Source organism: Chroicocephalus ridibundus, chromosome 13 (genome assembly GCF_963924245.1).
Source record: "Chroicocephalus ridibundus chromosome 13, bChrRid1.1, whole genome shotgun sequence".
Classification (NCBI taxonomy): Eukaryota; Metazoa; Chordata; class Aves; order Charadriiformes; family Laridae; genus Chroicocephalus; species Chroicocephalus ridibundus.
In genome coordinates, this window is record NC_086296.1 from 3,960,905 (window position 1) to 3,987,100 (window position 26,196).

Consider the following 26,196-nt stretch of genomic DNA (forward strand, 5'->3'; position numbering starts at 1 on the left):
GTGCTTCCGAGGCTCCCAACCCTGCGCTGGCTCTTCTCCCAGCTGGGTTAAACGCCGCGGCTGAGGAGCGCGGGGGCTGCGCGGGGAGGGAAGGGATTTTCTCGGTGCCACATCAAGAGCAGGGTTATCCGAACCTCCTGCTCTGCGTGGGTGGGGGCTGCGCTCCTCAGTGCTCCCAAACCGGGGGCTGCCCCGGAAAACCTCCTGATCTCCTCCCCGTTTGGGACCAGGCTCCCTCTGAGCCCCATCCCTGCATCCAGCCTTGTCCATCCCTCCTGCCTGGGGGAACCTGGTGCCTTTGGCAGCCCCCCTGTGCTCGCCAAAAAGAACTTATTTTCCCGTGTTAAAAGGGCTGGGGGGGTGATGGAGCCACTACCGCGGAGCAGGCTGGGGGTGCCGCCTGGAAGCAGCTGCTGCATCCTGGTGGTAATGAAAGCCATCGGGGAAACCAGCCCCGGAGCAGCAGCGGCAGCGTTTGGGAGCCAGATTTGACGAAGGGAAGTGACTCAACGTCTTGGAAGGAGTTGGGGGCGGCGGGGAGGGCGGCGGAGGACAGCGGGTGACCCAGGGTGGGGACAGCACGGCGGGGTGGCTGGCAGCCACCTGCCTCCCCTTGGGCTCCCCAGCCGGGGCCGGCATCACTCCGGAGCCCTCTGTGCTTCGTTAGCCATCGTCAGGGCGGCGTGCTCCCGGCCGGCTTGGGGGTGGGGGGACGGCACAGGAAAGGAGGCCCCTTGGGAAGCGGCTTGTTGCTTCCTCGTGCTGGGTCGCGGCAGGATCCGGGCCAGTGTTCCCAGCTCCCGGCGTCACACCCTCTCCCAGCTGTTGCTCGCCGAGCATCGTGCTGCCAAGAAAACCCCGGCGATGGATGCTGCCGCCACTCCTTCCCCCTCCCTTCGCCCTTAAAGCCGGCGGGGAGCGGGGCTGTGCCTGCGCCTGATCCTGCCGTGCTGGGCTCGGCGGGGGGATGAGAGCCCGCTCGCTCCCCTTCAGCCTTCGGCACTGCTTCTTCCTCGCCGGGCACAGGGTGGCCCTGGCACCCCGACCTCATCCTCCCCGGCGCGGAGCAGCGGGAGAGCGTGGCACCGCATGAGGTACTCGGAAAGGTCACTGGAAGGCTCGAGGTGGGGATACTGGGGGGGACTGGGGTGTGTTGCTGCGGGAGAGGACAGGATGGGTCCTGCCGGCAGGGCGATGGGGCAGAGCCAGCCTGTGCAACCTGCTCCACGCAACCCAGGAACAAGTTTCTCATGTTTTTCAATTGATTTTGGGAGTAAACTGGATTTACTGCTGCCGCGGGGACACTGCTTCGCTCGGGTGCATTGGGGTGCAAAGGGTTTGCATCCCGCTGGGGACCTGCCGCGTGCCACAAATGACACACGCGTGGCATCGTCCCCATCGCTGCTGGCACCCAGCTCCCCACGGAGCTGCCGCCCCGTCCCGGGGATCCCCCAGGCACCTGGGAGCGGGACACCGTGTGCCGGTCACGAGCCCCCCGGGCTGGCGCGTCCCTGCCTGATGCAGACGTCTGGCCTTTTTGCGTCTCTTCTCCTTTCTCCGGGTCGGACCCGCCGATCCGGGCACATCAGCAAGTTTCCTCCTGATTCAGCCACTGGGGATGTTGCAACGCTGCGTTGTGCAAAGGCGGGCATCGGCCCGGACTCCAATTCCTCTTTCTCAGCTCCCGCGGGAGCTCGGCCACGTGCGAGGGAGGTTCATGCACCCACCTGCAGAGGACGTGGCGGTGGCCACAAGCTCCCCAAGGCATCGCTCCTCGCTGGGCAACACCCAGAGTCCCCCTGGTCACAGTTGGGTGCCAGTTTCCCGGTTGAGGTGCCGCCGGCTCTGGGGAAATTGGGATTTCTCCCTTGGGCACAACTCAAGCCGAGAGCCAGAAAACACGTGGGCGTTGGTGATGCTGAGCGGGTGGGGGCTCTGCACCTCTGCCACGCTCCCGGCGCAGGGGCGAGGTGCGGGGTTTCGGTCCAGCCTGTATTTTTAGTGGGTATCTCCCTCTGGATGGATTTCCCTGGCTCTGGGCAGAGGTTTGTGGCTGCCCGGGCTCAGCCCGTGCCGCATCGCCGAATGCACCGTGCGCACCGCAGGCAATCGCCACCTCCTCACGGGGATGGGGACGGGCAGGTGCTCGGCTGCTGCCGCTCTGCTCCGCGTCCCAGTGCCAACCAGGACAGGTGGAGTCATCGCCGGGAACTCGCTGCGGGATCCCACCTCGGTGCGTGGGGTCCAGGACAAGCAGCTGGGAAGACGCAGGACCTGGCGAGCATGCCGGAGAGGGGGACACGCTCCCCTTGGTAGCCTGCGCCCTGGGGACGGGTTTGGGTTACCCCTCTCCTGCGTGCGCCAGGCCAGGGGCATCCCGGGCAGTGGGGCAGGGATATGGATACCCTGGGGAGCAGCGATGTGGGGCAGCCCGGGGTGAAGATGCCCCATCCCGGATCGCAGGGGTCCTTCCCCTCGCCAAGACCAGCAAGACCACGGCTTTTTTTTTTGAGCTGGTGAGGGATTCCCAAACCCTGCCCGAGGGTTCCCGTGGGACTCCCCAGCCGGCTGCGGGCAGCGCGGGGGCCACGCTGGATGGGACACAGCACCGAGGGCAGCCGGCTGCCCCGTCCCCTCTCCGTGTCCAGCCGAACCGTGCAAGACAAGTGCCTCTACGTGAGGTCCCGCGTCCCCACATCCTGCTGCCGAGCATTGCTTCCCCCTTCCCGGGCGCTGCCCATCCCCGCTCCGAGCCCGGCAGCTGGTTTATGCCACCAGCTGCTGGTTTCTTGCGTTGTTTGGGGTTTTTTTGTTTTTTTTTTTTTTTTTTTCTTGCCTCATCCTCCCAAAGCTCAGCAAATATCCGCGGCACCCTCCGCTCGGATGCCGAAGCGACGTAACCTCGGGGTCGTTTGCGTGCGAGCCCTAACGAGGTTATAGGAGAAGGAGAAGCAGCGGAGGTGTGTGATCCCGCCTCTGCGTGCCCCAAACGTATGGGAATTTACCCATCTCAGGTAAATACCTTTTTTTATACATATATGTATTTATTTATTTATATATATATATTTGGGGGGGAGGGTTTTGCTGCAGCTGGCTGAAAAAAAATCACTGCTTTGCTCAAGGGATTTGCAGCTGGTTGAGGGTTTGGTTTTGGGTTTTTTTGTTGCTCCCCTGTTGTTATAAAGTGTTTTTTTGGGTTTGGGATGGCAGAGGATTGGGGGGGCGACGGTGACCTCCGGGGGTCCCAACGCGCAGTGCACTGCGCGTTGGGACCCCTGGAGGTCACCGTCGCCCCCCCGCATCCTCTGCCATCCTAAACCCCTATTTATTTTTTTTTTTTTCCCCAATATTCCATAAAATCCCCACCTTTTTTTGGAGCTGGGCTCCGCGGCCTGCGCTGATGGGAACCTCCCCCCCGCCCCCCCCCCCCCAACCCAGCGGTGGCTTTGCGTGTGGGAAAAGCTGCGGGGAGGGGAGAGGAACCAGGGGTGAATTTATTGGGGGGTGGCGGCGGGGGGGGATTGTTTTTACAACGTGGCACTGTCCCCTCGGTGGGAACGGGGAGAACAGGGGGGCTTTTCTTTGCCGCGCTGATCAGCATGCAGCTGGGAGCGCGGCGCGCAGCTGGAGGATGCTGCTGTTGATCCGGGGTGACTTTCCCACTTTTTTTTTTTTTTTTTGGGGGGGGGCGGGGGGCTGACTTCTGCCAGCCCTGACCTTCCCCCGGCACGGTCACGTCCGTCCCTCCGGCAGCAGGAGGGACAGATCAGTTAGTTTCCTTTTTTTTTTTTTTTTAATTTTTTTTTTGCTTGGTTTCCTTCCTCTTTGTACCCTCGAAATTCCGAGCGGTTGGGAGCAGCCCCCGCAGGTGGCACGCGAGCTGCCGCCTTTTGCCCTCTATACGGTGTCCCCAAGGCGTGTGGCTGGCTTCGTCCCCAAGAAGCCATCATAAAGCCTTGGGCCGTGGTTAGGGACACCCGCGCTGGGCTGAGGCAGGTCCTGGAGCCCTCAAGGGGATGCGAATCCCCCGGGATCGCAGTGTTCCATGCCCTATCCCTCCCGCCGGGGCTGGTGGGATGCAGCGGGGAGGATGCTCAGAAAAAGGGAGTTTTATTGGCCTTTTTATTGCCTGCAAAGTGCCGGGAAAGCCTGGGATTAATAACAAACTCTATATATCGGGGAAAAACAAAAAAAAAACAACCAAGAGAGAAGAGAAGATGAAAGTACTTTTATTATCTCAGAAGCAGCTCAAGTCATTTTAAGCAGCACAGAAACACAAACTGCCCTTTTTAAAGAAAATCTTTGCCTGGGTAGGTACGAACGCCCAAGATTTTCCCGTTTGATGCTCAGCCCTCCACAAGAACAGAGAGGCCGGGAGCGAAGGGCTGGGCCGGGCTCTTGCTGACGGGGCGGCTCTTAACGACCCGGGCGCCTTCTGCCAGGGAAGGGCAGGTTCCCTTGCCGGGCTCCCGCAGGAGTTTTGCCCTGGGAAAAGCCTTGAGTTTGGAGGTTAAAGACCAGTTTCCGGCTGGATTGGGGTGCAGTCTCCATCGGTGTGACCCCACGCTGTGGCCGGGGGCAGGTCGTGGAGACCCGTCCCATCCCGACCTGTCCCGACCCGCGCAGCCTGGCTGGCTCTGCCCAGAAAAACACTGACTCACGCTGTTATTCCGTCCCACCCTGGGCACAGTTGGCTTTTTTTAAGGCTGCCTTTTCCAGCTATTCCTTTTTCTTTTTTTTTTTTTTTTTTTTTTTTTTTTTTTCCTCCCTGTTCACACGGGCGGGGGATGAAGCCTTGGCTGTGGGGAGCAGCCGGGGGTGCCGAAGGCTGCCGGGTGCGAGGGTCCCGGCGGAGCGAGGAGGCGAGGACCACTCCGTGGCGGTGAAGCGGGGATGCGTGCCGGGGATGCAGGTAGGGCTCAGGCTTCCCCGCCGTCCTGCAGCAGCCGTGGGGCAGAGCTCGGTGCCTCAGTTTCCCGTGGGGACTGGCTTTGCCCCTTCTCTCTGCTTTGGGGGTCCCGTGCCGTCGGTGACTTGGGGGGGCTGCCAGCCCAAATCCTCGCTGGCAGGAATCCCTGTGCTCGGCATCGGGCTGTTGTGGATGCTCAGCACGCTGCTGCCTCTCCCGTGGCATCCAGTGTCCCTGTCTCCTTCCCGGTCCCCTTCTCAGCCTCAGAGGGTTCGGGGACGGGTGGCAGGGCTGGGACAGTGACCAGGGAACAGCTTTTGGGCAGGCTGGGACTTGGGGTTTTGCAGTGGTGTGGTCTGAGCTCCCTTTCGATGGCCATGCGGCTGGTGGCCAATTTACAGCGAGGGCTGGGGCTCCATCCCCAGGCATCCTTGTGGGGACCGGGATGCAGCATCTTTCCCTGTGGCAGCTGTTGCCATGGCAATTGCTGGCTCAAATAAGGGTGAACTGGAGCTGGGTACCCAGAGCTGCTTTCCCATTCCTTTTGTTTTCTTGCTCCCCCCGCCAAGCACTGGCAATTCCCTGCATGGGACTGGGAGCTGCTGCTGCTGGATGCTGGATCCTGGTGGAGATGTATCTCCCGTGTAACCACGAGCTGGAAAAATGTGGGGGCCGGTGGGATGGATGGGGTGGCCTCAGATGCCAGCTCAGGATGGGGCAAGCATCCATCTTCCCTAGGGCATAGTCTCGCTGACAGCAATGGGAGCTCGCTGAGCTCAGGATCCAGTCTGTGGGATGGGACTTGAGCTCAACCAGAGCAACAAGCCCCCACGGGACTGGGACCAGTGTCTGCCATGGGTGGGGAGTCCAGGGCTGTGGCAGGGCTCAGAGCGGACCGCTGGCAGCAGGTCCAGGGGGCCGTCGAGATGCTGCTTTGCCCCGTGCCCTTCCTAAAGCTCCTCAGATGTGCGACCACGTGTTTTCCCCCGAACATCTGCCTGCAATCCCCATCTCTCCCGGCGCGGGGCTGTGCCGGGGCTGCGTGGGCAGCCAGGCTGTGCTCCCCCCACGCGTGCCGCAGGAAGCGGCTTTGGGTTTGGGGTGTGCTGGGACCTGGGAAACAGCTGCTGGGACGGAGGAGGATGGGGGATGCTCAAATGAGAAAAAGGCAGAGCAGCTGCCCGGGGGCGGCAGCAGCCGTGCCGGCGGGGGTGCAGGCAGGGCTGCAGGCAGAGGTGCAGGCAGGGGTGCAGCTCATGGGGGCTGACAGAGGCAAGCAGAGCCCACCCTGGTCAACCGTTTGCTTGCCAAGGAGGGGGTCTATGTGTCCTGTCCCTCAGTGTCGCTTGCATCTTTAGCATCTGTGGGTGCTGTGGGGGAACAAGCACCAACCCACGGGCACCCCCAGTTTCCCCATTGCCGGGGGAGTGCTTGTAGGAACCCCCCCCGCCGGCACATACCGGCCCCACCCCGCTTCTGTAGCATCGTGTGGGTAAAAGCGTGATGAGCTTTGACAGCACAGGCAGGATCTTGCGTGCTCAAAAGCTGGTCTGCTTATTTTATTTGATTTTATTTGATTTCTATTTGATTTCCGCCCCCCCCCCCCCCCCCAACCTGTATCAGTACCTCCAGTAAAAGCGTTGCCCTCGGGCGTCGGGGGAGGCGGAAGGCAGCGCTGGCAGCCTGCCTGTCTCTGTAAATGCCTGGTGCGGGCAGCTGAGAGCGCGGGCAGCATCCGTGCCCGAGTGGTACCCGCTGCCCGGGGCGGGGCTGAGCATCCCCTGTCCTCCCTGGGCACGGCCGCATCAGCGGATCCGGCTGACATCCCCCTGTTTCCCCGTAACCCCAGTCACATCCGTCCTCCGCCCGTCTGGCCTGGCCGCGGAAAAGCTTTCGCCCAGAAAAGCTGGGTTTGAACATTTTCTGCTGTTCTCTCCATTTCCTGTTGCCTTCCCAAGAACAACATCCCTGACCTCATCCTCCCCCGGTGCGCGCTGGGATGCTGCCGATGTGCGAGCCGCCCGTCGGGAATCCCACCCCGGCGCCCACGGGCCGGACTCAGCCTTCCCCGGGTACCAAGACAAATACAGCTGTGGGATGACGGGGCTGCCGGCGGCTGGCGGGGCTCAAAGGCTATTTTGGGTAGATCCTGTGCTCATTTTTGTTGAGGTAGGAGGACAGAGATGAATAGACCGAATGGGGAGCAAAGTGGTTTTGGCTCGAGCCGGGTATTTTCAATCCAGAGAGAAGCATTGAAACACGCTTATGATTGTGTGGCGCTTTTTTTCCCCAAACTTTGGGGTTTGGTTTTCTTGGTGGTGAGAAACGGGGAGGTTTCACGCAGCTGCCCCTCAGGCTGTCCATTTTTGGGAGAGTTTTGGGAAGGCAGGTGGGAATTCCTGGATGACTTCCCAGCTCCTGGTGCCCAGAGCCGTCCCGGGAGGTTCACGGCGGGTTCGGCAGCTGCCTGTCCCCTGTCTTGGGCTTTGTGGTAGCTCTGCAGGAGCCCTGGAAACCAACCCATCATCTGCCAAACCCCACGGGGAAACAGAGCCCTGACGCTCCTCCTGCTCTCCGGCCACCCTTGCCCCGAGCGGGGACCGGGGCCACCCCCTGCCCAACATCCAGAAGTCCGGGGGGGGGGGGGGGGGCAGTTCTTTTCTATCGCCTGCCTTTTCTGTTTGCCTTGAGAAGGGAAAATGTTTCAAAAAAAAAAAAAAAAGAAAGGGGGGGAGTGCAAAATAAACAGACAATTCAAATAAATAATCCATTAAATACAGCTCCGAAATGTCAAGCTGAATGTCCTCACGCTCGCTGGGCTCGGCAATTAAAAAATAATAATAAAGAGGAGATTTTTATGTTAAAAATATACAGGTGGGTGCAGTTGGAAGAGGAGCCTGTAAAGCTGCAGGGATCCCTCTTGCCCGCCCTGGGGTGATGGGCGCTGTGGCGACACGGGGTCTGGCTGACCTCGTGGTGGTGGGCTGTCCCCGGGGGTCCCTCGCTCACCCCACGGGTGACACCAGGGTGGGAACGGCAGGCGGGTGGTGTTTCTTGGTTGTTTTTTTTTTTTTCGCCAATGGCAGAGCGAGTCCCAGGAGCCTTGGGGCTCTCTGGCTGAGGGGGATGGGATGGGATGGGATGGGATGGGATGGGATGGGATGGGATGGGTTGGGATGTAGATGGGGCTCTGGGCTCCCCCACCTCTCTCCGGCTTTGCCTTTGGGAAGGTGATGACAGGAAAACCGCTGGTCCGTGAAGGCAGCGGTCAGGACGGCTCATTACCCAGGAACATTAACCGTCAGCGCTCGAAGAGCCAGTTCTGCTGATACTGTTACTTCCACCGGATCATCAACTTCAATTCATCCTTTCGGCGATCAAGGTTTTGCCGGGGCAAGGCCTCCTTCCAGCTCAAACTAATTCACGAGCTTTGTGCTGAAACCTTATTTATTCTGGCTGCTTGTCGTCTCCTGGAGCTCGGCAAGGGGGGGAGGTGACGGGGCTGTGATTTAAGCCCCCGGCCGGGGACTTTGCAGCGATGGGAGCAGCAGCAATCGCAGGAAGGAACAGGAGGAAAAGCCCGGGGAGAAACAATAGGTTAGAGCACAAACACCACGGGGGATTTCAAAGCAGGGCTGGGGGGGAGGGCGATGCTCTGGGGGGGCCTTTGAGCTGAAACTCCCTGAAAACAGGAGGGTCCAGCCTGGATGGGCAGAGCCACGTCCTTCCTGCAAGGACAAGGTCGGATGCAATGTCCCGTGCTGGGGTTCGTACGGATCTCGCCCCTCTTGCCATGGCTCTCTCCGGCACACTTGGGCTTTGCTAATTGCCTCTGGTGGCTCTTGGCTTTAAACCCAGCGTGACCGTTCACGGGGGAGTGGTTGAACCTATTTAACGCAGGGCTTTAAATGGACGGTGGAGACTGGCTTCCGATTACGGCAAACGACGCTGTTAGTTATCGCAATTAACATTTTAAAACACGCAGGGCACCGATTTAATCAGAGAAATAACCGTAGGAGAGTCCAGACACCTCACGCGTATCTATGTCTTTATTTATAATAACATTGCCGTGGGCTCGATGGCAGGGTTCTTTGTGTGTACCTGCTGATGCTGGCTCGCGTTGGATGCTTGCACCGAGTGTATGGTACAGGATTTCTTACCGGGTTATCCCAAAAGCTGATGGGACCACGGCAAGACCCTGACTTTATCAGCATAGTGACGGGGGGCCCCCAGGCCAGCACAGCCCCCCGGGGGTGCGGGGCAGCACCAGCCTCCCGGTGAGGCTGCACAGGGTTAAATCCTGGCGGCGGCTGAGTCTCCGTTTCCTCCCTGAACCCCACATCCGAGGGCGAATGGCCTTTGTTTGATCTCGGCTTTAATATTTACAGCTCCATCCCGTCCCTAGATCTGCGCAGAGGGAGCTGCCGTTGTGCCCCGGGACGCTGAACCGCCGCCTCTCCCCGCGTCCCGCCGGGCGTCCGGCCGCACCGGGAGCACGGCGCCGCCCGGGAGAGGAGAGGTGAGAGGCTGCAACACCCGTTTCACCGGGGCTGGCATCAGTGGGGCGCCTGGTCCACCGCCTGACGGATTTTCAGCCCGACTTGCTGGGTGCTCGGGAGAAAAAAAAAAAGAGGTGAGCCGTAATGTTTTGCAGATTGGAAGGCCTCAAAAGCTGTTAATGAGCTGTTAATAAGCATCATCCTAGTTTTCCCCCTGGAAGTAGGCGGATAACAGACATTTTTCACAGGATGAGGCTACAGCCACATCCTGGTGGAGTCGAGGGACTGAATCATGTCCTGTGGTTCAGGGAGATGATGTCTCTTGGTCGGGGGCTGGAAACCTGATAAGGAGCTGGTGGCCTCTGGGGACAGTGACAGGGTCCCCACGGGATCCCCCATACCTGCGTGCTTCATCCCCTCTCTCCACGGCCCCTCGTGGCCACAGGGGTTGGGGGGCCGGTGTCCTTCCTGCGGGCTGTGCTCCCTGTGATTAATACCATGTGTTTGCTCAGTAGAGACACGCAGAGAAACACCACCAGCTGGAGAGCCCGGGACTGACCAGGCTGTAGTTTGTTCACAGATAATGGCACTTTCCAATTTGTCCAATTACTTGGATGATATGGATAACTACAGTGACTACCCAGATTACACCTATGAGGAGACCGGCAGCATGTGGACAGACCCGTCCCACGACCCGAAGGACGTTGCGAGGATCCTCTCCGTCGTCATCTACACTGTGTCCTGCGTGTTGGGCATCCTGGGGAATGGCCTCGTCATTGCAATCATAACCCTGAAGATGAAGAAGTCGGTCAATGCCATCTGGTTCCTCAACCTGGCCGTTGCCGACTTCCTCTTCAACATCTTCCTGCCCATAAACATTGCTTACACGGCCATGCGGTACAACTGGATCTTTGGGACAGTCATGTGCAAGTTGAACTCTTTCCTCCTGATCCTCAACATGTACACCAGTGTCCTTCTGCTCACCACCATCAGCTTTGATCGCTATGTGTCAGTGGTTTTTCCTGTCTGGTCTCAAAACCATCGGTCGACCAACCTAGCATATTTAGTTTGCTTGATTATCTGGACCATCGGCATCATTATGAGCTGCCCATCTCTTGTCTTCCGAGACACGGCACAAGCCCGCAACTCTGTGATTTGTTTTAGCAACTTTTCCCTCTCCAGGAATAAGTCTTACCAAGCCCTGGCACTAATGAGGCACCGAACAGTGAACATCACCAGGTTCCTTGCTGGGTACGTCCTTCCCATAACCATCATCACTTTCTGCTACATTGCCATCGTCTTCAACTTGCGTCGAAACCGCCTTGCCAAGTCCAAAAAGCCCTTCAAGATCATTGTCAGCATTATAGTCACCTTTTTCCTTTGCTGGAGTCCCTACCACCTTCTGAACCTCCTGGAAACAAAGCCCGACATGATCCCACGCTCTGTGTTTGAGATCAGCATCCCCATAACCACAGCGCTCGCTGCCTCCAACAGCTGCATGAACCCCGTCCTCTACGTCTTCATGGGCCAGGACTTTAAGAAGTTTAAGGTGACCATCCTTTCCAGATTGGTGAACGCCCTCAGTGAGGAGACGGGCCACTCCAGCATAGTTCACAGGAGCTTCTCCAAGATGTCTTCAATGACTGAGAAGGAGACGACAGTCCTCTAAACTCAACCTGGATGCCTGCAGGAGGGCCATAGTCCTCCACTGTTGCCCATGCCCACTGCTTTGATGGTGGCAACCCCTGCAGTGCCCCTTGGTGTGGGACAAGCATGGTCCAACGCTGTCCTATAGCATATTCTTTGACTGGTCTTGCTGGCTGGGGGCTGGCAGGTGTTGGAGACCACCGCTCTGTGCCCGTGGAGAAGATACAACTGCCCTTAATCTGTCTTTATGATTGCCAAGATGGTTGCACCAAACTATTTAAGAAAACATTTCAGGGCATTCCTGTCCAATCTATGCATTGCCTGGCCTGGCAAGGCCCTTCCTGCTGTTTCCAGAGACATCTTTATGGGGAGACTGGGCAGAGGACTCGTCTGGGAAGGCACCTCCACTGCCAGGCTCCCGAGATGGGTGGCTGGGTGGGCACTCATCGTGGAAGATACCTGCTACAGCAAAACTGGTGACACTCTTCCTATGTCCTATGTACGCATATAGTACTCATGTTAAAGTCCTAAAGTATATTGGTACTAGCACAATATGTTCTTAACTGTTTTGTGAGCACTTTGCACCCAGAGAGGCCCTGGCAAGTGTCTTCATAAGAGGGGTGTGAATAGCCCAGCCTTGATGAACTGGGAAATCTTGCATGTCTTCTAAGTGATCCAGACCCAGGGCCACCTGCCGGAGTGGGGAATTGGGCTCGCGCACAAGGTCGCTGACATGGAAAACTGGGCGAAGGAAAAAAAAGAGGGAAAAATTCATTTGAGGCATCTTTTGAACAAGCCCTGCTTTGATGGGCGTGTTTCACACGGTACATTTTGGAGATCGGTTTGATGCTTGGGACCGTGAGTACCGGAGGGTCCTTGCAAAGTGCCCGGGTGGCACCAGGGAGCAGGTCCATGGGCTGGAGGGTACAGTCCTGGGGGAGGGCCTGCTGTGCCCTCCTGGATCCAGGTGGACCCAGAGACTGGCTACACTGATGGCTGCTCCCTGGTGTGGTCAGTCGGTCATATGGGAAGATTTTCCCTCTTCCTGACCAGCAAGCCCATCGCCAGTGGGAGACTCTGCTGCCGCACACAAATCTCTGAGGTGAAGGATGGGGCGAGCCACCATCTCTGTCCAATTTCATGCACAGTTAATTTGGGAGATCCGTCACCATTTGGGCTTCTTGACTGTGACGCCGGTGTCACACTTATTTATGTGTTGGTTTGTCCGTGTCACCCACAGCCTCTCGCTCCCAGGGAAGTGAGGAATGACCGAGTCCTCCACCTGCGCCGGGTGCCGGAGCAGAGCCGATCCCTGGAGCTGGGTTTGGGCGGTCCCCAGTGGCACCAGGGACATTTCAGGGGGTCCCTGGGGACCTCAGCCCATGCGATGCTGGGGGGAGCTTCGTGCAGGGGCCGGCACACTGTGAACTGAGAGTCTGCTCACAGGTGCCCGCAAAGGCTGAGATATTTATTTATAGCTTTTTTAAAAAAATAAAAGATGGTGAAAAAAAGTGAAGAGGCAGCTCCTAGGAAAAGGTACGGAGCTATTTACAGGCTCGCAACAGCAGATCCTGCCAGACACAGATATAAACCGAATCACAAAGCCCCGGTAATTGAGCTGCAGCCCTGAGCTGCGGGAATGCCGTGGATAATAGCGGACGCTGTGGCGGGAGCTGGATTTCAGGCGGATTATCGGGCGTCCCCTCCGCCCCCAGCACTGCCTCGCGGATCCACCTTGATCTGCATAACCTCGTTAGCGTCGGCATGATGGGGAGAGAGGGGGAGCACCCCGCGAAGCTGTCGGGGTGCTCCTCTCCCATCACACAGGTGCAGAGGGACGTTGTAGCATCCCTGCCCGCAGCATCCCTGCCCAGCCCTGCCAGCCCCCGGTGCTGCCCGCATCGCCCCTGGGATGAGGCTGCCGATGGATCCGGTGGGTTTGGCTGCAGTTTTGGTGCTGCCGGATGGTGTTTGCTGGGGCGTTTTTGTCCCCCACACCGGGGCATGGAGGTGCCCGTCCTCACCAGTGTTGCGGGGGATGCTGCAGATCCGGTCTGCTAAAAGTGGGGTGCAGAGGGGTGGGGGATTTATCCTGAAAATAAAGGCTGTCCAGCCTGAGGGGCACGCAGCGGCGGGATGGGGATTATAAGGCAAATTAATGGCAGATTGGTGACTGCCACCTGTTGGGTGCTGCTCTCAATAACACGGGGCGGCTGCAGGGCACCCGGCACCCAGCAGCAGGCATCCCCCCCGGGGGCTGGGAACCGGCAGGCTGAGCAGTGCCAGATGCTTCCCCGGGGAGCGATGCCCCGTCCCTGGGCCGCACGACAAGCCATGGCTGCTCCCAGTGCCGAGCCACCTTCCGGGACCGTCCGTGTGGGGTTTTTCCCCCAAAACCTGTGCACGGTCCGTAGCCTTGGAAGATGCTGTGAGCGAGGAGGCTGCAGGGGAGGAGGCTGCAGGGGAGGAAGGCTTTGGTGGCTCCCCTTGCTCACGTTACACTTATTTAATTACCTGCTGAGAGGTCGCAGGTCTCCTATTAGTCGGACAGGACAGACGGGACGCACAGGGCAGATGGAGAGAGGAGGGAGGGGGACACACAGAGGAGGAGCCCAGGACCCGCTTAGGGGACAGGGGGGACAGGGAGCACCCCGGAGCCAGCAGCCTGATGCTTTTTGGGCTCGGGGTTCGGGGCAGCCGAAGAGCTGGGGCAGGAACAGCCAATGCATCTGGGCTCGCTTTTCCCTGCACCAGGATGGGTTTGGGGACAGCGTGGGACGGGGGGGAGCTGGGCAGCCCTTATGCCCCCAGGACCTAGTGCCATTGCCCCTCGCTCCGGCAATGTGATGCTCCCAGGCCGCGCTGGAGTGGGGATGCTCCTCGCTAATTTTCCTGGCTGGATTTTGCAAGCCCGTCTATTATTAAGCCGCAAACGGCTTTCCAAAAAAAAAAAAAAAAAAAAAAAAAGCGATGACTTGGTACATAACCTTGGGTTAAATCATCATTATAATGACAGCTTGGGAAACCTAATATTTGAGTTCATCTTTGTAGCTGTGTTTGCCTATTTAATAAAAATACCTGTTTTACATACAAATACCCCCGGTACACGCTCAAGCTGGTCGCACGGAGAGGGAAGAATCCCAGGGCTTTTCAATAAGCGGCCGCTTCCTAGTGTGGATTCCTGATCCCCGGCACTGAATTTTGGATGGCGGGAAAGAAGCAGCCGGGAGCAGGGGGGCACGGGAACGCGGGGCTGGGGGTTTACGGCCAGCAGCCAGCGTCTTCCAAAGATGCTCTCCGTGGATTTCCCCTTTTCATTTGTCCCTGAAGAGGCCAAACGGCTCTTTAGGAGAGGGGAAAAAAAGCATCTGTGCAAAAAAGGCAGCTGAAAAGGCATCTTTTCCCCCGTGCCCGCATGCGGCGCTGAGCCCGGGGGTGGGGGCTGGTGTCTGCTCCCCCCTCCCCTGCTTCATTACTCTGTGCACGGAGCCGCCACCAGCCTCTTCCCCCCGCCTCCGGCTTCATGTCATCCTGGCGTGTTCTCTGTCAGATAAAATCTGGCAAATGCTCCGTTATCCTGCTTTGAGAGAGGAATTATTAATGCCAGCGCCGAGCTGGGTCTCTGCCGGGGACCTGCCCCCCCCTTGCCCGGCGGAGGACGGTCCCCCATCACCTCCTGCACCCCAGCAGCCCCCACGAGCTGGTTTGGGGGGACGGGGCAGCGGGGAGGGGGCTGGCTCCTGCACCCCAGCGGGCTCTGCCTCCCCCCAACCCCAACATCCACCCGGACACCCCGGGACAAGCAGCGTGGTGCTGCTCCGTCCCCTCCCGCTGCTGGCTCCCCCCATCCCGGCAGGGTTTGGGATGAGGATGGGGAAAAGAAGGAAAAAAAAAACAAACAAAAAACAAACCAAGTTTTGCCCACTGGGCCCTGTAACCCGCCAGGCATCGGATGAGCCTCCCCGGGGAATATCGGTGACTTCTGTTCCCGTGTCGCCCATGGAGGCAGGCAGCAAACAGATCAAACAGAGAGCATTAAAAATGCATATATACAAAACAGAAACAGGGTAGAAATACTCAGAATAAAACTCCAGCAGAACCTCTCGGTGCGCGGGAGCCTCCCCAGGCGGATTTTTCTTTCCCTTTCGGCAGCGTGGCAAAGAAATGCAGCTCAGTATTGCCCCAATTCCTCTGCTACTGCCTAAATTGCATCCCCCGGCACCTCATAGAGGAGGCAAAGGTACAGCCTTTCAGCTCTTCTTTTTTTTTTTTTTTTTTTTTTTTTGCAGTGCCAGGGATTTTGTTCGTCCAGGGGAGGGAAGCTCGCCCCGCCGTGGTGGCTGCAGCCCCCAGTGGTGACGGGAAGGTCCAAATATATTAAATTGTGGGTTCCTGGAGGCGTCCCGGTGACCCCGGTCCATCCCACTCCTGCGGGGATGTGATAGACTGGCCGCTCGGCTGGGAGACGTCCTTAGCTATGAATTAACACCGTCCTCTTGATTAATGCCGGCAGGAGGCTAATGACACCGCGGCCGATTCAAGGGCACTGTGCAAAAAATGTAATTAGCGTCCGGGGAAGGGGCTCGGTGGGAGCCGCAGCAGCGGGAGCGGGTGGCAGCTGCCCAGCGGGGGTCTGCAGCTCCTTTTGGGGCAAAAGCGGGTGAAATCGGTAATGGGGAGTGCGCCTGGGTTTAGCACCTGAGAGTCAAGGGGTGAACGGGATCCAGAGCCACCACCCCCCCCCCCCCCCCCATTAAGACCTGCAATTAAGGGTGGTGTGGGGATTGTGATTTTGTGGTGGGGATGGCTGGGAGAAAAGAGCAGGAGGCACAGCTGGGACACTGACTGACCTCCCCCCAGCACAAGACCCCCATGCTGAGCCCTGGGACCCTGAACCCCAGCCCAGGACCCGCATCCCCATCCCTAGGACTCTAGCCCCCATCCCTAGGACCCCGACCCCAGCCCAGGACCCCCCTGTCAAGCCCTGGGTCCCCATCCCCCAGCCCAGGACCCACATCCCCATCCCTAGGACTCTGGCCCCCATCCCTAGGACCCTGACCCCAGCCCAGCACCCCCCTGTCAAGCCCTGGGACCCCGTCCCCCAGCCCAGGACCCCCACTCCCAGCCCAGGACCCCATTCCCCAACCCCAGGACCCCATTCCCCAGCCGCAGCCATCCCATCTCCCACAGGCCCATGTGCCCCATGTGCTGTGGGGCTCGGCACCTCCGGATCCCGGTGATGGTGCCGCAGTGCCGGGAGCCTGCGGCAGGACCAGTCCTCGCCTCGCGCATCCTCTCGAGGTGCCAAAGCCACTTTGTGCCCCTCCATGTCCCCTCCCCGCCGCCACCTCCCCCTGTATCTTTGGGGCTGGGTCTCATTTCACACGCGCGGCTGGGAAATTACTCCGGAATATTCCAAAATCATTTCTGTGGAACACATAACCCTCCTTAATGACTGTTCTTTCTCAATTAGCTGTCACGGCCCTGAAATAAAGCTGTGCTTTCCTTCTCCGATAAATCACGCCCTTTATTTACAATTGGAATTAAGAAAAAAAGGAAAAAAAAAAAGATTAAACATGTTCCCCTTTCTCTTTCCTTGATGCCAGGCGGGTTGGAGCCATGTTTAAATTATCTCTGCTGCATTCAGGCAGATTGTCAACAGTAAATTTTACGGAAAATAGTAAAACCGATAAATAAACATGCTTCTTTTGTAGGGGATGAATATTACTGCTGCTCAGATTTATAACTCGCATCTCCCCCACATTATAGAGCTTTTGTGAAAGTGCTGTTGCGGCTTCTGCATTATGCTGTTGGGGCGGGTTATTTCCCTTATTTAAACAGCAGTATGAACTTCGTATGGGATTTAATTTGTGAGGAAGGGGAGCCCCTTCCCTCCGACCTGCTCCGAGCCCCCACAACATCATTTGCATCAGCCCAGAATCCTCTGAATTCGCCCCAGAGGGGCATTCGCTGCCTTGGCCAGGGAAGGGAGCCCGGGCCTGAGCTGCTCTCCGGCATCGTCTCCTCCAGCATCATCTCCTCCATCGCAGGGACCGGCCTGCCGAGTGCAAAACCCACACAGAATTGGGGGAAATGCAGGGAGTTTTGGTGCAGACGTCGTTGCTAAGGCAACGGCTGAGGAACCCATCCAGCCCGGGAGGGAGGATGCTGCAGCCTCCACCAGCGCAGGACCGGGGAGGCAGGAAAACGCTCCCAGGGATGAGAGATTGCAGGGAAAAAAAGATGATTTTTTTTTTTTTTTTAAAAGCAGGAAACTGGGGGGGTAGGTGGTCAAGGTAACACCCCCCCCCCCCAGTGGCCCCCAGGCCATGCCAGCCGGCTGGTCCTGCCCGGGGATGCTCTGGGCTCACCAAGGCTGAATCAAGCGGAAAGATTCGCTGCTTTTAAAAAAATCATCGTGGAAACGCTGAGGGTTGCCTCCCCTGCCTGCACATTCAGGTGCTCGCCAACGAGCCGGGCTACAATGGCGCGATGGAGGAAGCCCAGCAGGGCGGCTATTACATGTCAAGAGCTTTGCACATGAAAACGATGCAGAAAGGATGGCTGGCGTCTCTTTCCGGGGGGAATATAACTTTTATTATTACACGCCAGCCCCATGTGGTAAAAAAAAATAAATAGCCCGGCATTTAATAAATAAAAATAAAATAAACCATAAACCTTTGGCTTCTGCTCGTGGGGAGAGCAGAAGGGCCATCACTGCTCCTGCGTTAGCCGGGATGGAGGCGAAGGCACGGACCTTCGTAAGCCGGGGGTGCGTGTGGGCAGCCACATGCGCTGCACACACTTACTTACGGGGAGGTAATGACTAAAAAACAAAAAAACCCAAAAAACCAAAAAAACAACCAACCAACAAAAAAAACCCCCAACAAACAATTGCAGTGAAATAAAGGCATTAAACTTCAGTGATCCTTAAAGCCACAGCGGGGGGGTGAAAAATAGAGGTAAGCTGATACTGCTGGTGCTCAGGGAGTTCCCTCCGTGCTTTTGAAGGGGTTTGGTGGAGACAGCGATGGCCCCCGATGTCCCCTGGGCTGTGCGGATGGGGGTCCCTGTGCTGGGGGCAGCCCCCATCCCCGCTCCCCGCGCCTCCCCTGCCGCCTTACAAGCTGCAGCCCAGGCCCCCGAGCACGCTGCCTGCACGCGATGTCATCCCTTAATTGTTTTATCTCGGAGATTAATTGGCTTTTGGGGTTTAATTACTTCCGAGGGGCGGAAGGGAACGCTGCCTCTTCCGCAGACGGTGCCTGTCAGAACAAATCCCGCCCGGCCTGCGTCTCCATCGCTGCAAACCCAACGCTACTAAAAAAAAAAAAGGGATTTCACCAACTCCAGATAAGGCGGCGATCGGCCAAGAGAAAAGGAATAAATTGCACCGAGCCCGCTCTTGCTCCAAAGCCGAAGAAGGACGGGAGGCAACGGGAATAAAGCCCGCTGTAAATCTCCCCACTCCTACCACGGACGGGAATAAACCTGTCTTTAAGGATACTATAAAAGTAATAAAACTCCCAAGAAGGAGCCACTTTGGTTGTGTTGTCAGTGGTTTAAAAACGGGAATGGCATTCATGTGGTTAAAGCCGGGGGTAGAGGAGCCACCCGCCGGTTGTTCCAGCGTCCTGGGGACATCCAGCCCCCGGTCTGGGATCGGGGAGGGGGTGGGTACCGGGATGCTCAGGCGGCCCCACAAACACACGGGGAGGCAGAACAGCAACAAAAAAACCTCTCCTTTAATAGCTGGATTGACCTGAGGATTTGTTCTGACCGAGGTAGGCAGCCCCCGGGCCGCTGCGAGCATGGGGTCAGCTCGATTCCCACCGGGAACGGGGCTCACCCCCCTCTCCTAGAAAACCTCCAGCCATTTGTCAAGGGAAGAGTTAAAAACGGGGCAGCTGCTCCTTATAAACACATTCACCCACCTCCGTGCAAAGAAACAGGGACCAGGAGCCCCCCCCTCCCCCCCCCAGCCCTAGCAGCGCTGCCCCGTGTCCGCTCCGCACGCACGTTAGAAAAATATATTTTATTTAAATTCTCCTTTTTCCACTGGGGAGTTTTCTTCTCTCTCTTTGAATATAGACTGAGCGGTGTCTCTAGATTTCGACCTGTGCGTGTACGTCTATCAAGAGTTAAAAGCCAACCGTCGAATACCTAACTCTAGAAAAGGCTGCGTACAATATATATGGCTTTTGCACCTACATCCAAAGGGGACTTGCAGGTTGGAAGGAGAAGTTGGGGGTGGGTGGGGGGAAGCTCTTTTGCGGCAAAGCCGGGCCGGGGCCGGGCTGGGAGGGTGGCGCGGGGAGGGGGACGGCTGGGGACGGCATGCAGCTCAGCACAAAGCCAGCCTGGCGAACGGCATCTTCCCAACGCGCACCGAGATCCTTTGGTTTCAGCTTGCCCGTGGGCAGGCAGCGGGAGAGGGTGCGAGCCCCGGCGAGGGGACGACCCATTGCGGGACTATATTCAGCCGGTGTGTCGGGGGGGGGCACACACACCTAAAAGCCCAGCCCCGAGATTTGGTCCCCACGGACCCCGCTCGCAGCCCCCAAAACTGCTTCTGGGGGGGCTGTTCTGGCTCGTGAGCTTTTGGAATGAGGCACGGACGAGCTCGTGGGTCCTGTAAGCTCCTCTGTCCGGGGACAATGTCCCCCTCTCGGGCATCATTCACACGCGTGGGGGTGGGTCCCACCACCCGCAGCCCCCAGGTGGGGCTCACAGGTCCCCCCCCGGGCACCGGGGCTGGAGAAGTGACATTGCTGTGGCTGGGGACACCACCCTCACCCCAGGGACCCCCCCTGTCTCCAGGCTCAGGCAGCGTCCCCATGGAGCCAAGGGGGACAGAGACGCCCCCCCCCCCCGGCTCCAGGCTCAGGGAGGGTCCCCGTGGAGCCAAGGGGGGGACACAGCATCACTCTCCCCAGCACAGCCTTCCCGATTTCCACAGGGATCCAGAGGAGCATCCCCCACACGGCGCCAACCCTCCCTGGTCTCTCCGGCTGATGGGCTCCATCCAGGGACATTCCAGGGCTGGCCAAGGAGCCAGGGGACTTTGGGAATACCCCCCCCCAGGGGAGCTCAGCTCCTGCAGCACCGTGGCAGCGTTGCCGGCACCAGGGGGGTGCATCAGGCACGGCACGAGCAAAGCAGCGTCCCCCCCAGCCAGGCCGGAGGGACAGGCACAAATAGCCCACTGCGGTGCCACGGGAGGGCTGCGGGAGCCGAAAACAGGAGCGGGATGGAGCAGGGACCCTGCGCAGGGAAGGCACCCGCATCCCCTTGGCGGTGACGCCTGGGTCCACATCGGCATCGGCCAAGCAAGCTCAGCGATGGCTGGGGACCATTCGTTGCTCATGCAGGGAGTTGATTAACAGCTAATAGCAGCAGATGGAGAATTAAAAGAAAAGCCACCCACTGGGTGGAAGTAGGCAGAGGCCGGGGAGACCACCCAGGGTCAAGTCCCCCCCGCCATCGTCACCATCATCTCGGGTAGTAGTCATCCGGGACCCCCGACAGATTTCGGAGTTTCAGAGCCGTGTCCACCGTTTTGATGTAGCCGCTGATCATCTTCCTCATCTCGGGGGTGTAAGGGTCGTACTCTAATTTTCTCAAGCCGGATCGCTTGAAGTTGCCGTCCTTCTGTCCCTCGACGCAGAGCAGCCGGTCCTCGCAGGCGGCGATGCCCAGCAGCCCCACCATCCGCTGCAGCTGGACGAAGAGGTCCCGCTTCAGGTCCTCGAAGTGCACCACCAGCACCTTCTTGCCGTAGCGCAGCCAGTCGAGGGTGTGGGTCGCCCACCACGGCGCGTAGTTGGCCACGAACTCCGGCCACTCTGGAAGGAGCAGAGGACACCGTCAGTGGGTGTCCCCCGTGTCCCCCACGTCCCCTGCATTCCCCCCCATCCCAGGGCCACCGCCTGCACCTCCTGCTGAAATCTTTCAATTATCCTTCTTGCTAATTGATCCTCCTATAAAAATCAGGTGATAAAAGGGGTAATGAAACATCAATAACAAGCCACAACTCTCCTGGCAGTGCCGTACACATCTATCTTATGATGCATAAAAGCTCTGGGTATCTGCCTCTTCCTCACGTCCTCCCCCAGAAACCAATGCCTGATTAATAGCTTAACTGTATTTAATTCCCCGAAGAATCATTAAACACAGTATCTGTTTCATTAAACAGATCCAGGACAATTCACCTTGTGTAATCATATCACATAAAACTTTGCTTTGGAACCGCTCCAGGTATATCGTAAAAATTAATGTCACGGAACCAAACGGGGGTTTCACGGCGCCCGCGGCCTCTGCGGGCTCCACGCAGGGCTGGGAATGGCGGGGGTGGGGTGGGGGAAGGAAAATTTCCCCCCAGTACTGGCAGCTGTGGGCGAGGCTACGAGAAGGCACGGCTTTTTCCCAAAATTGCCCCAAAATTAGTTCCTGGGAGAAGGAAAGGGTTTGGAGAGCCAGCCCGGCAAGGGGCTTTCCGCAGGGAAGGCTGGGGATGGGAGCCCTACGCCCCGTCTTAATTACTCACCTTTAATCACTTATTTTTTTGTCCTCTGGATGACTTATTTAACCACGCACCCGAGTGCTTAATTGCAAACCTGGCACAAACGAGCTGTCCCGGTTGAGCGTTGGCTGGTGGGAGGGAGGGTGCGTGCGGAAGGTCCCGCAGGGACCCCCCAGGCTCCACAGCTGGGGTCCTCCATGGGCTGAGCCCCCCCACAGGCCCTACAGCCGGGGTCCTCCATGGGCTGAGCCCCCCAATAGGCTCCACAGCCGGGGTCCTCCATGGGCTGAGCCCCCCCACAGGCCCTACAGCTGGGGTCCTCCATGGGCTGAGCCCCTCCACAGGGTCAGCGGAACGGGGGTCTCCAAGCCCTCCCCGGCGCCCATCCTCTCAGCAACCCTCCCAGCCCCACTGAAGTCCTCAAGTGATGGAAAAACTCCGTATTTCCAGGCAAGTTGTTCCAACAGTTAATTAACCTGACAATTAACCTATTAGCTAATTACACCGTACATCCTCTGGAAAGAATTTGGTGATGTAGTTCGATGCGTGTCCAAGTTGGGCTGTGCTGGGGTGGAGGGAAGGGTCGCCTCTGCCTGGCCCCCCATCCTGTTGGGGGCACAAGGCGTGGGACAGGCGTGGGGGGGGATTTGGGACCGGGAAAGCTCAGGAGGGTTCCCGTGGTGCAGCGGGGGGATCGTCCTGCGTTCTCCCTCCCGGCTCTATCTGCAATTCGCAGTTGTGCTTCGGGGGTGCAGCAGATGGGGATAAAATCTAGCAAGAGGCTCGTACCGCGTCACGGCGGGGGCGATGCCAGCCCAGGGACATGCCCAGGGAGAAAAGCCACCAAGGAAGCAGTGGGACATTTCTCTTCCCTGGTTTTACGGGATGGGGAGAGAAGGGTTGGGCCATCTCCGGCGCTGCAAGCACATGGCGATAACGAAATCCAGGCACATAACAGCCACAACAGCAAAAGCTCCCCTTAAATAAACTCTGAATTAAGGGTAGCAGATGTTCAATCAAGCTAAATATTTTAACTCTTTCCAATGAAGTCAATTCCACAACAGCAATTTGTAAATTGCTATAATTAACAAGCCTCCACAATACGCCTGTGCGCGGGAAAGGTGGTGTCTCCGGAGCAGCTGGGCGCACGGGAATAACACCCTTGTCCATAGGGATGGGCCGGTGGCTGCCACCGCTCCTGCTGCCGGCCAGGGGCGAGCGTGGCACAGGGGCAAGGGGCTGCCCCCAACCTGGGCATCGCCTGCGCCCCTTCTCCTGCGCCTCTGCCCTGGGGAAGGCAGGATAACCAGGGCTTGGAGGAAATCTCCTTCCTCCTGCTAATAAGAAACCCAGGTGCACAGGACAGGCAGCACCGGAGTGGCACTGCCGGCCGGGAGGAGGAAGGAGGCAGGAGAATGACCCGGCAGCGTCGGGAAGGACCTGTTGCAGGTAGAATCATAGAATGGTTTGGGTTGGAAGGGATCCTAAAGATCATCTGGTTCCAACCCCCTGCCCTGGGCAGGGACACCTCCCACCAGCCCAGGTTGCTCCAAGCCCCGTCCAACCTGGCCTTGAACCCCTCCAGGGCTGGGGCAGCCACAGCTTCTCCGGGCAACCTAAAGGCACTATTGCCTTAGTGACTTCTGGGGTTTGTTTCCACCCCACGGCGTTGCCTGCACCAGGGCTGGGGCTGCCGGGGCTGCCCATCCTCTCCCGACCCCCCCGCCCCCCTAGCAGGGTGGTCCTGCTGGGATCTGGCTTCGGTGACAGCGTGGAGATGCTGCAGCCCCACAGCGACACATGCGCCCACCAGGTGATGGGTGGAGATGTCTCCTGGATCCTGTTATATTTTTTAACCTCTCCTTGCTCTCCGCCTGCCCAGCCGAGTGTTCAGGCCAGTTGTCCTTGGCCTTGAAGAGCTGCTCTGAAGAATGGGCAGAGTTTGGGTCCTCAGGCTCCTGCCCATCCAACCCTTTCCTTCCCTGCTGGCACCAGGCTGCTGTTGGACTTGTGTCCCTGGGCACTGCCACCTCTCTGCTGCTGCCCAACACAGCATCGAACAGCGCAGCATCTCTGCTTCCCCATCCCATGCCATCCCGTCCCATCCCACCCTCGCTGGAGCCCTCGGCCATGCTAGGAGATGCTGCAGGTCATGCCAGAAGGTGAACATGGGGACCCTAAAGGGGTGGCACGGCCTGGGCTTCCTCCATGGGGACCAGATTTGGGCTCTGCTGGGCTTTGACATCGCTCTGGTGGCCAGCTTGGCGCTCGCCCAGCCGGGTCCCGTGGGAGCGGGGCAGGGGCAGCTGAGCCCACCGTACCTTTGCCCTTCCAGTGGGCGTGAGCCGCGAAGCCGATGTGCCCCCCGTATTTGCGGTTGAACTCCGCCATCAGGGCCTTGTAGGGGTTTCGGATGAGCAGGATGGCCGAATCGAAGGATTCGATCTCCTTCTGGCCGCTCTCGTGGGTTTTGATGCAAATCGTCCTCCCACTTCGCCAGTGGTCCCGCTCGCCCTTGAACCCTGCCGGGACAGAGCAAGCGGCCGGTGCCGATGTTAATAAAAAATAATAAAAGCGAGCTGGGGAAAGGGAACGAAAGGGGAACATCAGATGGCAAAATACAGTTGGATAAAAGCAGTTGGGGCTTGAAGTAGGATTTGCATCCCTCTCGCAGATGGAAATCATTTATTTGCCCGAGTTATGTGTCAAGTCATGATGCAAAATTCGTGCAGGAGAGGGTGGGTAGCGGGAACGGGGACCGAGCCGTGCCCGGCTCTTCTCAGCGAGATGGTCTGCCACAGCCTAGCTTTTCTCCAGGGCAGAGCACAGCACACTGGCCTTAAATAACTGCACACGGCATTAATGTACCTTACGCTTATATTGGTGGGGTCAAGAACATATTTTTATAGCTATAATCTCCCTGGCCACAGCATTTAAACCCTCCCAATAAATTAAGAAGGGTAAAAACCCCTGTGCTTGTGGGGCTGCAGATGAGCCCAGGGGCTGCAGCGATGCCATGGGGGGTCCAAAGAGGGGACCGCCATCCCTCATGTCCCCTGCACGGAGGATCGGGGCCGAGCCTGGCATCGCTCCCAGCCCCTTTGCACCCCCGGCCCCTGCATAGCACAACCCAAACTGCCCGGGAACAGCGTGTCGGCGGTGGAGCGGAGCTGAGGGGGGAGATAAGCTGTAAGTAGCTGTTTTACATCAATTATAGATGTGTAATTTGCTTTCGGCAGCCCCGCCGTGCGACGCAGGGACGTGGTGGCTAATCTGCCAGTTGCCTGGATACCCCCGGGCCCTCCGACGCGCTCAGCCCGGAATAAACACGAAACCCGCGCTCGGTCGGATGAGCAAAACCTCGCCAAGGCTTTCACGCAGTGACGCTCCCCTCCGTGGGACGCGTGACGCCGGCTGCACCCCGGTGGGTGCCAGCGCCAGGGGATGATACAGTCTGGGATCCCTCTCCCGGGGCAGAGCATCTCCATCTCTGAAAGGCTGAATTGGGCAAATCTTGGGAGAAAAAAAAAAAGGCGCATCACTGCCTGTGGTGTCGTGCAAGCAGGGTTTTAGGGGCACCATGGGGACAGACCCCACCAGCTATGTGGGTACCCCGGGTACAGATCCCAGCTCCGCCATGGCCAAGAAGGGAAGGAGGATTTCCTCTCAGAACCACAGAAGGGGAAGGAAAAGCAGGAGAAACCTTCAAGGTCTATGAATAAAACTATTATAAACGGCTATAAAATGGGAGAACTGATCTTTTCCCTCGCCCTTGCAATATGGTGGGTTATTGGGAGGAGGTGGCTTCTGCCTGAAAAAGCTTCATGCCTGTCTCAAGCTTTTTTTTTGGCTTGAAACTCGCTGCTTAATTCGGGGTCCCCAAAGCCCATGTGCCACCAGCCCTGGCACCAATACGGTGGGCACAGCGCTGCTGCTTTGCCCCAGAGGGCACAAGAGCTGGGAGCGACAGCATCCCCCCTCCATCAAATATTTACTGGGCAAATACCTGCATCACCCAGGAGAGGAAGATGGATCTCCACCAAACCCTTCAGCCCAAGGAGAACAGGCAAATGAGATCGGCTCCCTCCTCCATCCCCCTCTGAGCTCATCGGTGCTTTTTTGCACCGCGAATATTCATTCATTCGGGTGTTGGTGTTCCCCGGGTGCCCTGACACGTCGCTATTTTTATCCGCAGCTTCACGGGAAACACATGGGGACACTTGTCCTCCAGGATACTGGTGCCACCCGCTTCCAACTCCTGAAGCTGGAAGGCTGCATCAGTCCTTCTCACCACGCAGCCGTGACTTTCATTTGCTTCTCACTTTATGCAATCCCGGGATGAGAGTGCCAAGCCCGTGAACACCAGCTCCTGGGGAAATCCGGTCACAAAACCCCATCGGCCTTTTCTTGGGGCAAAACATGCAGGAATTGCCTTGTTTGCCAGGGTTGGAGTTGCTCCGGTTCCTCCTCTAGAAAGGAGGAACCCTCACAGCGGGTTAGAAACCACCAGTGTGATGAAGAATCTCCAGTTCTGCCCCAAATTGGTCCTGGCCAAGGTTAGTGGGCAGCATGGGGAGGTTAGGGGCAGGACACATGCGACGTCGGGTCTCTCTGATACC

The 26,196-nt window shown here is 58.2% G+C and overlaps 2 protein-coding genes across 12 annotated transcripts in view; one reads left to right on the forward strand and one right to left on the reverse strand.

Moving 5' to 3' along the window:
• Positions 1-548: 548 nt before the first annotated feature.
• CMKLR1 (chemerin chemokine-like receptor 1) lies at positions 549-14,149 on the forward strand. Of its 10 annotated transcripts, none has more exons than XM_063351554.1 (3): positions 549-1,124; positions 9,298-9,542; positions 9,921-14,149. In XM_063351554.1, the coding sequence occupies exon 3, from the start codon at positions 9,992-9,994 to the stop codon at positions 11,075-11,077; it is 1,086 nt and encodes a 361-aa protein (XP_063207624.1). In that variant the 5' UTR covers positions 549-1,124; positions 9,298-9,542; positions 9,921-9,991; the 3' UTR covers positions 11,078-14,149. The 10 variants fall into 10 exon arrangements, with proteins under 10 accessions (XP_063207624.1, XP_063207626.1, XP_063207619.1 ...); XM_063351556.1 differs by having other exon boundaries at positions 549-1,106; XM_063351549.1 differs by having other exon boundaries at positions 549-1,094.
• Positions 14,150-16,438: 2,289 nt separating this feature from the next.
• The window catches only part of WSCD2 (WSC domain containing 2), a 31,998-nt gene continuing 22,240 nt past the window's right edge, over positions 16,439-26,196 (reverse strand). For both annotated transcript variants that reach the window (XM_063351545.1, XM_063351546.1), the window contains exons 8-9: positions 23,899-24,099; positions 16,439-20,900 (exon numbers count right to left, since the gene is read on the reverse strand). In XM_063351545.1, the coding sequence (XP_063207615.1) occupies positions 20,548-20,900; positions 23,899-24,099 (554 nt within the window). In that variant the 3' untranslated portion in view covers positions 16,439-20,547. The remainder of the gene's footprint in view (positions 20,901-23,898; positions 24,100-26,196) is intronic.